General features: G+C 33.6%; 1 protein-coding gene across 3 annotated transcripts in view; it reads right to left on the bottom strand.

The window, feature by feature from the left end:
- si:dkey-174m14.3 overlaps window positions 1–17,272 on the bottom strand; it is an 81,187-nt gene that overhangs the window by 45,949 nt on the left and 17,966 nt on the right. For 2 of the 3 annotated variants that reach the window (NM_001045010.2, XM_087297438.1), the window contains 1 exon segment: window positions 14,830–14,931. In NM_001045010.2, the coding sequence (NP_001038475.1) occupies window positions 14,830–14,843 (14 nt within the window). In that variant the 5' untranslated portion in view covers window positions 14,844–14,931. 3 annotated transcript variants of the gene reach the window in all.

Here is a 17,272-nt window from a genome sequence, read left to right as displayed (position 1 = left end):
AGGTTATCCAGTGCGCAGTTGATTCCTAAACTGCAAAGCTGATTTCCAACAAAAGCAGTTCATTCAGCATTTCGAAGCCTCTTCCATATTGCCGTACATTTAAAAAAAAAAAAAAACTACAAACCTGCAAAGCTAGAGCATTAGCTTGAACTGTTATTTTTTTGTTCATTTGGTTAAAGATTGCAGCTTTGCACTAAATAGGCTCTAAGGTAGACATGTAATGAAACCCTCAGTTGGATTCTTCATTTTGTCCTATATCGACTTTACTTTCATGAAGCTGATGGATTAATTTGTGCCTTGTGGATTACAGTTCTAGGTAGAGTAAATCTGCTACATATCTCCTGCTCCTGTATCTAATAGACCCAGCTATTTTATTATAACTGATATATAACAATATTTTCTTTGTTAACATTTTACTTTATTACATTTCTTCATCTTTTAATTACTACACAATGAAAATGTTTCATTTTGTTTAGGTTTATTTAACTGACACTGCTTGCAGCTCCTACTGTTTGATAGACAGTCTAACATACCGTGTCTAATTGGAAAAAAAAAAAACTCTGGTGCTTTAACCCTTTGACTGTTTGCTCTACCCAATAATTGACCATATTTTGACTGTTTTAAAAAATGGTTTAGTGCAAAGTAGTGCAAGTAGCGCTGTCGCCTGTCGGGCAGTTGGCGTTTCTGTGTGGAGTTTGCATGTTTTTCCTGCGTTTGTGTGGGTTTTCTCAGAGTGCTCCGGTTTCCCCCACAGTCCAAAGACATGGAGTACAGGTGAATTGGTTGGGCTAAATTGTCTGTAGTGTGTGACTTTTAATGAGTGTGTATAGATGTTTCCCAGAGATGGGTTGCTGAAGGGCATCCGCTGTGTAAAAACATATGCTGGATAAGTTGACGGTTCATTCCGCTGTTGTGAAACCCGGTTTAATAAAGGGACTAAGCCGAAAAGAAAACAAATGAATGAAAATAATGGTTTACACACACAGCATTGTAGCTTAACAAAAATCAATGAGATTTTTAAATGAGAATCTGAAATATTTTATAGCATATTTCAAAAAGTTAGTATAGTATTCAAGAATGTTTTATTTTGATTATGTTTCCCTTTAATAGTCACTTGCGCCATCGTGCATTTGCTTTTTAAATGGCTGAATTTGTAAGTGGAAAACTGAACATTTCATTAGTGAAAAAACAGTTTAACAAACCATCTGCAGCACGATGATAAAGAATGAGCCTCCTAAATTCTGCCTCTTTACTTTCTCTTTACTTTTACTCTTTACTCCTTTACTTTTGTGGATAAGGCAACGGTGTTGTACGCACTCCATTGAAGACATCCATTAAACTACATATTTAATTTTGTTTGTTAAGCGCAAAGATTTTTTTGAAAATTATTTCTAAGTTTAGTTTACAGCAAATGAACAAATGAACAATAATAACATAGTGTGCTCAAAAAATTGTTATATCTAAGAGTTATATCCAAGTATTCTTATATATGATGATGCATCTCCAAAACCTGACAGGTGGACAAATCTAAACTAGTTTTTATTAAAACAAATATAAATATTCATATGATAAATACTACTGCTAATAATAATAACATAGAAATGCAAATTGTTATGAATAAACTAAAAAAGCCCCCTGAGATAAGGTATGGAGGCAGGGGTTTTTATATTTATGTTCAATAATTTTTATAAAATTTAAATCCCTTAATTTTTGTGTATTGTTGTACATCCTCTGTATATTAAGCAATGTGTAAGACCCACATACTGTAGGTGAATAATTATCGCGCTCTGAGCTGGACTTTAGATCAGCTTTTAGATGGTCAATGGTGCAGTCTATTTTAGTTCCTTAAAATAGTAGCGCGCCAACAATAAGCCTTTACACATCTCCTTTTTAGACCAGCACGCCCATGAGCCCACAAAGTGGCGCAAATAGATTTGCTACTTAAACATTGTGGTGCAAAACGTGAAAATTTGGGTTGTGCTGGTATGAAAATAGCAACAAATTGCACCAAACACATCTAGGCCTTATTGCTTCCAGTGTATGATAGAGCCCAATGAGTTTAGAATGTGCAATCCAAAATAGATTTTCTTAGTGGGACAGTTAAAATGGCAAACCAAATTTCATCCTATTCATAGAAAATGCTACACATTTTCTTAAACTGTATGTAATTATTTACTTAAATGCTTTATTTTTATACATTGTTTGAACCATTCATTTTAACAAAAACATGCATATTACTTTTAAATAGGTGCTCAGTAAAACAAAAAGTATTACAAAAATATATGTGAAGAGGAGGCAATACCAAAGCTCCAGAAATATCAAATACATTTACTTAAAAATGCTAACACAGCATTGTAACGTGTAACATGCAATATTCATAAGCACCAAAAAAAAACTGTTAATATTAATAAATAACATGTTTAACAGGTCAGACAAAATAAATAAATCTTAAGCTACTAGCAATAATATATGAAATATATATTTGATATTTTTGGAGCTTTGGTGTTCCCATCTTTTCATATATATTTTTAAACAATTACCTGCAATGAAAGACCTAATTTTTCCAGTCTCCCTGTTGTCTATTTCCATCCAGTCCATCAAGCTGAGAATTGAGAGATTTTTGCGACAACTGATTATGCATTTCTCTTTGGTTTCCCCCACCTATGACTCATCGCGCACTCACTTCTTTCTCTCTCTCTCTCTCTCTCTCTCTCTTTCCCGTCTGAATCACCACAGGGTGTCAATATAACACATCTCCCTAAATCCTCACCCACGAACATTTACCACATCACGAGGGGCAAACACACTCCCACGGCAGGCCACGCAAGTCAATGCGTCTTATAGCACGGGGGGCTGCATCCGCTGCATTGGCCGCATTTGATCTTTCAGAAAGAGAAGCTGACATTTCAGAGGCGCGAGGGAGGGAATGAAAGACAAGTGGAGCTGCAAGATTAGAGGGGCAGGAGTGAGACGGAAGAAAGGAACGAGAATGACAGAAAAAGAGAGGTGTGAAACGACTCTCATCTCATCTCCACTTTGTATTCTGTGCCTCTTGACGCAGAGAGATAATCCCTCAGGAAAACCCCTCATTCAGACACACGCACACACACACATCTGCAGAGTCACAGAGCCCATGATCCACTACATACACACATAGAAGCCTATGGATCAACCGAACAGCAGTCAAACCATGGGAGACACTGTTTGGTATTAATGCGTTGTTAGCATTTAGCTGAAAAATCAGAAAGTCAGCACATGCTGGTTAGGTATGATTTGAAGCATGGCTTAAACTGGTCCTGAGCTGGAGCTAGTATTTAAGGACCAGCTGCTTTAAAACAAATAGCAACTGGTATTAAAGGAAGACTCCACTTTTTTGGGGGGAAATTTAACAAGTGCCCTAGAGTTAAACAGTTGAGTTTTAACATTTCTAAATCCATTCAGCTGATTGGCCACTTTTAGCTTAGCTTAGCATAAATCTTTATATCCGATTAGACCATTAGCATCTTGGTTAAAATCAATTTATTAAAGCTTGACTCTTTTGTGACTCACTTTGAGTACTAAAACTGACAGAAAATTTGTTTGTTACAAGACAAAACTGTATGACTCCTTTAAGAGTGTGTGCTCAAATGTTGTTATATTTCAGGCCCATAGCCAACCTGGTGAAAAGGGTGGTTCTTTTTTCTTAAAATATAGACAATTTTGCAACAATTAGCCTCATTTTCTATTTAATTATGAGGTATAAATAATTTTTAAGCACCATTTTTTTGTCGGATTGGCTTGTTGAATGGTCATCAACCACACCTTTTGATGTACCAAAACATTTCCTAAAGATTTAAAAGAAAAGAACAGAAGAATAATACTTATTTTTCAAATCCAACTTTATTACATCATATAATATTTTAAAAAAGGATGCTGTTTAAGTTTTAAATAAAAAACTAGCCTATTGTCATGTATTAGACAAACACAAACTGGCCAGCACATTTAACTTTTCTTGTTCACGCTGAAGGGACAGCGAAAAGAGGATTCTGCTTGCCTTCTTCGATGGTTATTTTCACAATTTATTATGTCATAGCAGTCAAAATAAGATAAATAAGTTTGTGTACGGGACAAATTCTGGACCTTTTGAACCACCCGAAGCTCGAACCAGCAACCTTCTTGCTGTGAGGCGACAGCACTACCTACTTTGCCACCGCGTCTCCAGAAATAATTAGCTGAATTTCATATATATATATATGAAATATATATATTTGTACAATTTATATATATATATATATATATATATATATATATATATATATATATATATATATATATATATATTGTACAAATTGTAACATTAGATTTCTACATTTAGCGTTATCAGCAACAGTAGAAGTAACAGTGAATTTTTCACAGTACTGAATATTTGACTATTTTTTATTCAGAAATAATGAGCTAAATATAAATAGTAAAATATTCAGAACTGTAAAAAAAATTAACTGTTACTACCGCTGTTAATGTAAATGTAAAAATCTAACGTTATAATTTGTACAACCCATATTTTTTGTCTTATTTTCAATAAATGATTCAGTTATTCACTTATAAAACTTCATGTTTCATTGCTAGATGTGTCATTTTTGAAGAATTATTCAGTGGCATATCTTTAATGGGTGGTTCTCGCCACCTATTTGTTAACTATTTTAATTGCTGCCAACAACTTTAATTGTTGAGTGTCGTTAAATGCATATGATGGAGATTTTAATCTTTACCATAAACATCAGTGGTTTTATCTATACTATAAACTGTTCTCCCAGTATTTATTTGCAAATATATGCAAATAACCATCATTCATAATTTATGTTGCGTGAGTGTTGAGATCCTGATCTCTTGAATGATTAAACATGCAGCTTACACTGAATGCACAGCCTGATCTCATGAGAAAACGTAAGTATTTTAGGTTTTGTCCGTTCAGTGGCTAATTCGTACAGTTCAAAACGTATGATTTTAAAAAGGAGGCGTGGCACCCACAGACATCCCAAGTCCCGCAAACGCATAGAGACTCCCAGATGCCCATAAGTGAATGATAATCTCCCGGAAATCGGGCATCTCCTGCTCAGTCCTTGAATACGTTGCACACCTCTCTCCACCCCATTCCTCCTAGCTCTTCAGGTACGTCGAGCGCAACTCACCCCCACCGCTCTTCAGGTACGTCAATCGCAACTCATCCCCACCCACTCTTTCGCTACCTCCCGCAAATCAACTCTGTATCCCCCAGAAATGACTTCCCAACTTTGGATGTCTGCTCCCAACCCCACCCCTAACCCACCGTCATTGGGTGATGAGCAAATCATACTAAATTGTATGAATTAGATCATAAGAATTCATACAAATTGATTTAGCTACAAATTAGCTAAATAAATTTAGTGCGTTTGAATGCGCGCTAAACTATTAATGCAGGCTACACAAGTAGTGACAGAAAAAAAAACCTATAATAACCTAAGAAACCCACCACATCTTGAATAACCTACCACAACTTCTTTCATCATCATTACATTTTACAGAAAAGCCTAAATGCTTTCATGTGATTCGAATGACGCGAGAGGCGATCTCTGTGCGATTGTTAAATTTAGGATTAGGTTTAATTTTGGAGACCGCCACTCAGATCATTCTAAATGTTCAGTCATGGCCTACATTTATTTTTAATGTTTGATTGCCATAAATGTGTCAGAAAGTTTAACCTGATGCTATAAAATAAATCTGCTACAGTTAACATTATTGCTGTGTTGTTAATCTAATGTAAACCCATGAAGAAAATAATTTAAAGGCTGATGGCTTTTTATTTTCATGTTGTTGTTTTTTACTATTAAAAACGACTATTTTTATCTTCAAAATATTGTAATAGTGATAGTTTAATAACATTTATTTGACTTTTGGAAATCACCAAGTGAGTCTCTGCCATTATTCTGTGACCCCCACTTTGGGAACCACTGACTTACATCCTACACTCTCGGAAGAAAAGGTACATGATGGTACAAATAATGTTCACTGAGGAACAGTTTTGTACCTTTTGTAAAAATTGTACCTTATTTGGTACAGAAAAGACCTCTTTTTGATACTGTTTTGGTACATTTAAAATGAAGGTACTCAATTGTTCCTATAAAAGATACAAAAGTGTTTAACAACTCCTTCTTTATTACAGTATTTCTGAAATTAAATATTTATGGAAAGGCAAAGTGATTTTATGAATAATTTCCATATTTAAAGAAAAATCATCATTTAAAAGCATATTTTTAATGAAACTTATAAACACTAATTATTAGGTTCTATAAAACAATAATACAAAACAACTGGTAAAACATACAACTATATGTATTGTAATCTAAACATTTAAGGCATTTGAAATAAAGGTTTGCTAAGAATTTTTGACTGATAAGGTACAAAGTGTCTTGTCACTATGGTGGTAAATTCAGATTTGTACCTTTGATGAGCAAACAATATTGTCTCTGCAGGTTTTTTAAAAAAAAAAAGGTACGTTTTGGTTTCCCATGGTACAAATCATGTCCTTAAAGGTACAAACTGCAACGGTACAAATTTGTTTATTTTTCAAAAGATACAATTCAGTTCCATAAAAAGGTTCTGCCCCAGTGACAAGGGTTTGTACCTTCTTTGGTACATCATTGTACCATTTTTTCTGAGAGTGTAGTATCAATAAAAATACAGTACACTCTCAGAAATAAAGGTACAAGAGCTGTCACTGGGGCAGTACACTGAAAAAAATGATTCAAAGATGATTCCTTGGATTTACTCAATTTTTTTACGTTAACTGTTGCAAAAAAAATATTTGGGCTGAATTTAAACAAACAAATTAAGTTGAACATTATTACTTTTAATTTGTTTGTTTAAATTCAACACAAATAAATTGTTTGCAACAGTTTTGCATGCAACACTTTTTTTCAGTGTACCTTTTCAAAAGGTACAAATTTGTACCTAAAACTCCTTAGTGGTACCTCAAAGGTACATATCATTACATAAAAATGCACCTAAAATGTACCTTTGATGTACCAATATAGACTCTTCAGATTCAAATATGTACCTTTTGAAAAGGTCTTAACCCAGTGACAGCTCTTATACCTTTATTTTTGAGAGTGTAATATATTGATAAATATTTATGTATAAATAAACAATGCTTTATTTATAGGGTCAATATACCCATTTTCATCACACAATCTGTGTTTTTGGATTTTCAAGAAGCATTTTGTTATTATTATTTTTTTTTTTCAAAGCGAGTGCTGTGCAGCATTCAAATGTCAGCAGACGCATTCTTAAAAACAACAATTACATTTTTAGAAAACATTATTTTAGACGATAAATATTGCACACTATACCTCTGAAGCGCTCTTTTATTGGGCAGAAATGAAATACAGAGGCAACTGTTTAACATCAACCGTCAGTGAGTGCTACAGTACATAAGGGTAAATACCCGATTGCGTATTATTTTACTCTGTTTTGCACAATACAACCTTCAGTCTCCACATTCCTGGCGGTGAAGCCTCCTCAAAAGTCAAAACGGAAACACTCCTCCACAAATACATTCAGGTCTGGCTCCTTTCTGGCACAAAACGCCCACTTTTTGCGCTCAATTCCCAGTGGATGCAATCAAGTCCTGCCCTGCATTTTACTTTTTCAATTTTCTCAGTAAATATTATGTCGTAATCTAAAATGCATAACAATACGTCGTGCACGGAGTTAAGTGCACAGCAGAACAATACGGTCATTTATCTGCGCAGACTTGATTTGTTGTTACTTTCTCGATGTCTCTCACCCTGGATCTCTCACTTTCAATCTCACATCATCCCTCCTTCCACCAGCCACCCACTTGCAAACAGCGGGGAATAATTATGGCTTAAGTGGATTATGCGGCCTGCAGATGGCAGATAAACGAAAAGGGAGAAGAATCGGGACAGTCGATCCGGGCAGAATTGAGGATGAGCTACAGAAATCTGATGGCTGGAATGGGATTCCAGGAAGCAGCAGCAACACGTTGCCCTGAGGGCCATGTTAAAATGTGTCATGATGCCCTACAAATCAACCGGGAGTTTTTTTTTTTTTTTTTTGCTGCAGGATTTAGATTAATTTTTTATTTTTTTTTTTGTTGGAAGATTGCTTGAAAACTAGGATAGAAAGTTTGCTGGGACAAGATCTTGTCATGGCACCAAATGACAATGGATTGCTGCATCCCGGAGGAAGGTTTCGGTTGAGTTAAGGCTTTTATCAATGCCTATCGCCTGCTGCTTGAAGCTTTCAAAGCTAATAATGCTTGACAGGCCATATCAGCATCTCTCAAATAACATGTCTGGGTCATACAGCGTTTCACATCACACTTCAAAAATAACTTTAATTAATATAGTAACAAAAAGGCAATACGGGGCTAATCGGTGGCTTAGTGGTTAGCACTGTCGCCTTACAGCAAGAAAGTTGCTTGTTTGAGCCCTGACTAGGTCTGCTGGCTTTTCTGTGTGGAGTTTGCATGTTCTCCCCATGTTTGTTTGGAGCTCCGGTTTCCCCCCACAGTCGAAAGACATGTGCTATAGGTGAATTGAGTATAAATATTTTAATGACATTTAGTTTAAAAGGGTATAAAAGTCTAAAATAATGAGAAATCCAGCTTTAAAGATGTTCAGATTTAATTTAATGCATATTACCAATCAAAAAGTAGTTATATAAAACTAAAAAAAAAATGTTTTAATATATTTACGATAGGATATTTACTAAATATCTTCATGGATCATGAACTTTAATAAATACTTTAATGATTTTTAAGCATAAAAGTGTATAAAAGTCTAAAATAATGAAAAAATCAGCTTTAAAGTTGTCCCGATTTAGTTCAATGCATTTTACTAATCAAAAAGTAGTAATATAAAACTCAAAAAAATTGTTTTAATATGCTTACGGTAGGACATTTACTAAATATCTTTATGGAACATGATCTTTAATAAATATTTTAATGGTGTTTGCTGCAGGATTTTTGCATTGAACTATATTGCAACAACTTTAAATCTGATTTTCTAATTAATTTAGATTTTATAGACTTTAATGTTAAAATCATTAAAATATTTACTAAATATCTTCATGGATCATGAACTTTAATACATATTTTAATGATTTTTGGCATAAAATAAAAATTAGAAAATCTGCTTTAAAGTTGTACCGATTTAATTCAGTTTGTAATACTTATCAACAAATAGTAATATGAAACTCAAAAAAGAGGTTTTGATAGATTTACGGTAAGACGTTTACTAAATATCTTCATGGAACATGATCTTTAATAAATATTTTTAAGATTTTGCTAAAATTAAAAAAAGAGGTTTTGATATATTTACGGTAGGACATTTACTAAATAAAAGTCTATAAATAAATCTAAAAATAATGTGAAAATTAGATTTAAAGTTGTTCAGATGTAATGCATATTAAAACATTTTTAGCATAAAAGTTTAAAATTTTGACCCACAGAGTATTGTTGTCTATTGCCAAAAAATATACACATTTTTATAACATCCATATACTGTAACAGGTAAAAAATATATAAATAAAAAGTTATTAAATACAGTTTTAAAATAAATTTGCTCTTGCAATTTTTTTTTTTGAGTATGAAGCATTAATGTGAAAAGATAACTGTTATTAATTTTTTGTTTTTTTTTCATAATGTGATTATTTATTTTTGTATATTTAATTAAAATGTTGTTCTGCAATCGCTCCTAGAAATCTAACATAATAAAAGGATTAAACAAGTGTAACAAGACAAGGGCACAGTAAAAAAACAGCTAGTATTAAAATACTGAGCCTTCATCTTAGGTTGAACGGCATGTAGACATTTCTGAACATGCAGGCTTTTGCAGGATTACAACAGCAATATGTGTTAAAAAACACATCGCATATGCGTTAAAAAAAGCAACGTCGATTGATTGGAAACATGTTAATAAACGATTATTCAGAACAGACAGAACATCAGAGACCAAGGTTGAAACATGGACTGTTTTCAGCCTCGTCATTGCAGATATGGTTCAACTATTGAAGGAAATACACACACAAAAAAAAAAAAAAATGGCTGAAACAAACAGTCTGGGGATATTTTGCAGACCAGCTGTGCGTTTGGATAAACAGAAGTCATTTTTTGCTGCATTAATACTTTTAAATGGTGTCAGCAACCATTATTCATATAGTATTAATATTAGTCATATTGCACAACTACAATATTATCTAATTTGAAATTGATGACATTAAATTCTTTATTTTTATAAATTATTTTACACTCAAATCAACAACAACAAAAAAGAAGAAAGATAATCAAAGAATACATTTTACCAGCACTAATTTATATTAAAGAAAGATTGTGACCAGACTGGATGAATTTAATGGCTTTAAAACACTAATGAGAATCTAATGAGAACCATAATTGCAAAATAACCACAGTGAACATCTATATGTGTTGTGATAATGTGAATTTCAGGGCTACATTTGTTGATGAATATATATATATTTTTTTTTAGTTTTACTTAAAGGGACAAGTTCACCCAAAAATTTTAAACTACCTCATCGTTTGTTCTCCCTCATGTGGTTTTATTCTTCCTTCGGTTGAACACGAAAGATGATATTTTGAAGAATGCTGAAAACAGTAACCACTGTCATAAAAAGACTAAATAATATAATGGAAGTCAAAATATTTCAAAATATCTTTTTGTCAACTTCGGTGTCACTTTAAATGTACCTCTGCATCGACTATGGCTCCTATACATGATACTGATCTTTTTCTTCCTCCTTTCTTAGATTCTGTATTCTCTTTTTGGGAAAAGAAAGGTCTGAAATGCTTTGAAGATCTTTATATTAACAATGTGTTTGTAAATTTCTCTGAATTATCATCATTATTTAATCTGCACCCCTTCTACTTATTTCGTTATTTTCAGATTAGACATTGTGCTTCCTCTCTGTTCTCTGAGTTTCCCTCCCTGCCTACAAAGTCTCCATGGGAAGAGAGGTATTTAAACTAAATGCTCTTAAGAGAGGGATCATTTCTAAAATATTTGCAATTATTTTGTCAAAGGATAATTCTCATAACATTAAAACTATCAAGGCCTGGGAAGAGGAACTTGACTTAGAGTTTGAAGATGACTACTGGAGTGCAGTATTGGACAATGTGCGCCTCCACTTCATGCGCTAGACTCATCTCACCAGAGCTCATCTCTCAAAAGCCAAACTTTCCAAAATGTATCTCAATATTTCAGATATGTGCGATAAATGTAAACTTTCACCATGTAACCTTAGTCATTTGTTTTGTTCAAATTGCAAAATTATTGGATTACTTTCTTTAAAATTGTTTCTGATGTTCTGGGGGTCAAGTTAGCTGTTTGCCCTTTAATCGCGATCGTTTGGTGTTCCCTCTCAGTGTCAACCTTTAAACCGGAGACACACTGACATTGTGGCTTTTGCATCTCTTCTCGCTAGGCGCAGAATACTGTTTTCTTGGACCTCCCCACAACCCCCCTCTATTTTATTGTGGCTCAAAGATTTGGTCTTCTTTTTAAAACTTGAGAAAATAAATACATTATCAGAGGTAGAGGAAAACAGTTTTTTGAAAAATGGCAACAATTTATTGTATTCTTTAATCACTTAAAAACCTTAGGTGTGAATATATATGTGTGTATGTATCTGGTTTGTTATTATATATTTTTTTCTGTATTTGTATTTATTTTATTGATTATTATTTTGTTTATTTTATTTATTTATTTATTCATTTGCAGATGTTGATTGTTTTATTTGGGGATTGTTTAGTGGGTTGTTCTAAAATGTAAAATGCTATTTGCAAGAATAAAAATTTCAAGACAAAAAACAATATCTTTTTGTGTGTTTAACAGATGGAAGGATCTCGAAAGAGGTTTTAAACAAGTGAACAGTGAGTAAACAATGACAAAATTTAAATTTTTCGGTGAACTACCCCAACACATTTAATTAATAATGGAAAATCCTTATCTTTTACACTTATTCTGAATTTATTTTTAAACAAATAAAATAATGCGTTTACTTGCACAAAAGCTGCTTCCTGTCCTTTGAAATATAATCCATAAAATTAACATGAATGCACCCGAAGTGCATTTTTCTGTGCGGAAGAAGAGAAAAGCACCAAGAAGACGTGATTTCAGCGTGTTACATCAGATTTGCTGCACCGAGAGGTCAAGGCCACGCTGGCAGTTTGCAATAAATTGGAAGCATAATTGGTGTTTCACCTTATGTTTGCATATTTTGTTCATCAGCACCTCACGCATCACCTTTGCAGTATCACTGCTGACCTAACGATTCAGACTGTAGTTTGCATATGCTTATACCACACAACCCAGCAAATAATTTTGTGTTTAAAAGATGTCTTATAGACTTCTAAACATAGACAGCTTGGCTAAAACAAGGCTAAACTTGGGCTGTCGGTGAAAATTTAACAGACATCTGCAAGTCGTCAAATAGACAGATTAGACAGACTTTATATGTGTAGTCATTAATTTCTGTTTATTTGATGACTAGTCTAGTCTTGGCCTATTCTTAGACATCTATTAGATTTTCCCTGACATCCCAAATTTAGCCTTGTTTTAGCCAAAACTATTGTGTTTAGACGTCTATTAGACATTTATTAGACATCTTTTTAAAACAAAAAATGCTTGCTGGGAAGGCAGCAGCTATGGCACTATTATTAAAAAGGTATCCACCAATCCCTTCACATATAATCACTTGAAATGACAGATTTATTTTTGGCGCAATATTAACTTCAAAACATCTCTGTATAGTAGATTCCACACAAAATACTGCATTTAATATAGTTCCACATTAGGGATATTCAGATGCGATCACGTGATAGAACATGCAGTTTAAGACTTGATAAGAAGTGGACGTTACCTCCCGATTAAGTTTTTTTTTCCGATAGCTGGGGTGCCAGAAAAAAGTTAAATAACGGTTGTGCAATTACAGAAATTTACTGTAAAATAATGGTTGCAAAATTAAAGAAATTTACCGTAAAATAACAAATGTTAATTACAGAAATTTACTGTAAAATAACGCCTGTGAAATTACAGAAATAATCATATAATAATGGATGTTAAATTACAGAAATTTACCATAAAATACCAAACCTTAAAGTACAGAAATTTACAGTAAAATAACAGACATTAATTTACATAATTTTTTGTAAATAATAGACATTAAATTACATAAATTTGCCATAAAGTAATGGTTGTAAAATCACAGAAATTTACTGTAAAATAACAGACATTAAATTACAGAAGTTTATCGTAAAATAACAGTCATTAAATTACAGAAGTTTATCGTAAAATAACAGACATTAAATTACAGAAAGTAACCATAACATAACAGACATTAAATTACAGAAACTTACCGTAAAATAACAGACACTAAACTACAGAAATTTACCATAAAATAACACACATTAAATTACTGAAATTTACCACAAAATAACAGACATTAAATTACAGAAATTTACTGTAAAATAACAGACATTAAAAAAATTACAGAAATTTACCGGAAATTCATATTTAAGGTCATTTCTGTCATTTAATGTGTTTTTTTTTTACAGTAAATATCTGTCTTTAACGCTTGTTATTTTACGAATTTTACAGCGGAAAAAATCCCCAGTAAAATAATGCAGTAGAGTTAAACCTCTGCAGTCTGGAAGTATTAAAAAGTTGATGACGACAACATTGCCATTGCAAACTGAGATTGCCATTGTAAACTTGGGATTGCAAGAGGTGGAAAGAAAAAGACTACATTTAACTCAACAAACAAACAGAGTTGTTGAATGTTAAAAAATGGTGAATCAAATTAAAACATAAGAAACATCCTGCATTTGTTTCCTTGCTCTTCTTTATTCTCTCTTCATGTATTATTGAGGTATCGGACCGGGTTTCAGAATCGGTAGATACTCTAAATCAAATGACACAAGGGCAAAAAACCCGCTTGGGACATCCCTATTACACATGTATGATTAAGTCAATAACAGATATTATGTCTATTTGTTTTTAATCATAAATAGACTAGACACGCATGTTTGAACAGAAAATATTATAGGTAATAAATGTTCCACTGTTTCAGTCAGTCACAAAAATCCACTATAAAAGTCCTCTTTAACACAGAGTCCTTGAAAACACATTTATCCATAATTTCTCTCAGCAACATAAAGTCAAGGCAGCCTGAAATCCATCAACATGACCTGAAACCTTTCTGTTTTGCCCTGTAATCTATTAATAATGCATGTGAAGGAGGGGAAACCCCCAATAAATCCGTCCAGCCTCCCGCACAGAGCTTGAGTCATACCTTTTTTTCCCCCCACATGGGTTCTATAATATAATCTACAGCAGCGGCAGTGAACACTTAGCACATTCATAAATAATTTCCAAAGCCCCATCTCGGATTTTGCCATAAGGCGGAAAAAAAAAAAAAAAAAAAACGATCTGATGACAACACATGCTCAGCCAATAGAAAGGTGGCATTCACTTTGGGGATTATCAGGCTTATCTACAGGTCTTCAATGGGAAAACACTCAATATGTATCAGTTTGCATATAATCTAGAACACACATTTTAACTATTACACTTTCGCAATCAAAACAACTGACCCTTCTTGGAGAAGCAGGAGCTCATATAAACCCCCCTAATTGTGTTGGAGAACGCGGGCAACTCCTGCTTCCTACATCATCACGAGGGTTTTTCCTGCTGCAGTCCCGCTTTAAAGAGCATCACGAATTGACGGCAAAAAGAGACAGGGGTGGAGGGACAGAAAACGAAGAAAGCTCCTTACCTTATGGTCTGCATCTCCTCGTCCGAAGCCTAGAAAAGGAAGAAGAGGAGATTACTGAAACGAACATGCGCCTGGTTCCTGAAGCTGCCAAGACATCACTGCGCAGTCTGAAGCACATACAGCTCTCTCTCTCTCTCCCTCTCCCTCTCTCTCTCTCTCTCTACCCAACAGTGCCAGTACACTTCTGCATCGTTCTCATGTGCGAGGAGGGGAGAAATCTTGACAGATTAAGTGCGAATGGAAAGCACAGTCGCAGCCAGAATGCAGATACACAACATCATACACGCCGCCCCCTCTTCTTCTTTCTCTCCTCCACGAAAGAAACTCACTCATCGAAAAGATCCACAGGATGTGAAAACAGACAACAGAGTGGAGAGAACGACCGAGGGTGAGAAAGAGAGAGAGGGAGATGGTGTGAGAGCGAGAGAGAGGTTGAGGAGGGAAACAGGTGGGCTCATCTGTTGATGAAAGGGATGGGGAGGCACTCGGGTTTCGCAGATCCACTGCGTGCCACAGCTTTCTTTCCTACTCGGTCTGTCTTTCTGCCACTCCATGAATAATGCAAGAGTCAGATTATGTCAGAGGAATTCACATTCTCATTCAGATTTAGTGTGCAGCAGTGACCAGGGGCCGTTCCAGCAGTCCTGTTAATTTAACACCAGACAGGATGCAGGTGATTTAGCGTAGTATAATACGCTCAAGCTTATTCGATATGGCATGGGCCAATGTGTAAAAATCATGAAGCCAATGTGTTATGTTTGTACATTATGGTCAGTTTGGAAACTTTAAATGTCATTTCACTGTTAAAAATAAGTACAAATGCTTCCAACCCAGGCTCATTCTGAAAACGTACAGCTATATACATTTCTGGAGAGCGGCAAATATGTCCCAGAAGGTAAGTTTTTATACGGTAGTTTTTGTTTCACAAATCCACCAGAGGCTGTTGTGCATTTAAAAAAAAAAAAAAAAAATCTTTTAAAAAAAAGGTTGAATGACTGGCAGCTATGGCTGCCAAAAAAAAAAAACATAAAATTACGGTAAAATTTCTTTGTTGAAATAAAGTGCAACAAATAATAAATCTACAGATATTTTCAATAAAATGTTTACAGAAAAAGACTGTTATTTTACAGACTTTTCCTTAATTATTACAATCAAATCCGTTCAATAAAGTTACACACTAAGAGTTTTGCAAAGAAACACTGTTATTTTACAGACTTTTCCTAGATTATTATGATCAAATCCGTTTAATAGTTACACACTAAGAGTTTTACAAAGAAACACTGTTATTTTACAGACTTTTCCTAGATTATTATGATCAAATCCGTTCAATAAAGTTACACACTAAGAGTTTTACAAAGAAACACTGTTATTTTACAGACTTTTCCTAGATTATTATGATCAAATCCGTTTAATAGTTACACACTAAGAGTTTTACAAAGAAACACTGTTATTTTACAGACTTTTCCTAGATTATTATGATCAAATCCGTTTAATAGTTACACACTAAGAGTTTTACAAAGAAACACTGTTATTTTACAGACTTTTCCTAGATTATTATGATCAAATCCGTTCAATAAAGTTACACACTAAGAGTTTTACAAAGAAACATTGTTATTTTACAGACTTTTCCTAGATTATTATGATCAAATCCGTTTAATAGTTACACACTAAGAGTTTTACAAAGAAACATTGTTATTTTACAGACTTTTCCTAGATTATTATGATCAAATCCGTTTAATAGTTACACACTAAGAGTTTTACAAAGAAACACTGTTATTTTACAGACTTTTCCTAGATTATTATGATCAAATCCGTTCAATAAAGTTACACACTAAGACTTTTACAAAGAAACACTGTTATTTTACAGACTTTTCCTAGATTATTATGATCAAATCCGTTCAATAAAGTTACACACTAAGAGTTTTACAAAGAAACACTGTTATTTTACAGACTTTTCCTAGATTATTATGATCAAATCCGTTCAATAACGTTACACACTAAGAGTTTTACAAAGAAACACTGTTATTTTACAGACTTTTCCTAGATTATTCTGATCGAACACCATCAATAAAGTGACTGCATGAAAAGTTCAAGAGAAAGCAATGTTATTTAAAAGATTTTTCTCTAAATCATTACGAGTAAACACCTTTAATAAAATGCCAAGACATGCTCATGATTGTAATTTAACAGTTTTATTTTGGATCAAAAAAGTCTGGAAAAAAACATCAAACGAGAGACAATTGATTACAATTCTCACAGCTTTAAAATTACAGTCAATACATTTTATTGAATAGTATTTATGTAAAACATGTAGAGGTTTAAGTTATATGGATCAGTTACAAATCTTAAATGAAATGGAACTGTAACGTGAAGGGGACACTGACAAAGTGTAGATCCAAATGCAGGTTTATTACACAGAAATGGTCAAGCAACCGTCAACACA

The sequence above is a fragment of the Danio rerio genome, chromosome 20, assembly GCF_052040795.2.
Source record: "Danio rerio strain M-AB ecotype USA chromosome 20, GRCz13ab, whole genome shotgun sequence".
NCBI lineage: Eukaryota > Metazoa > Chordata > Actinopteri > Cypriniformes > Danionidae > Danio > Danio rerio.
The sequence above is the reverse complement of the archived record's forward strand: the minus strand, read 5'-3'. Positions and strand labels throughout refer to the sequence as shown.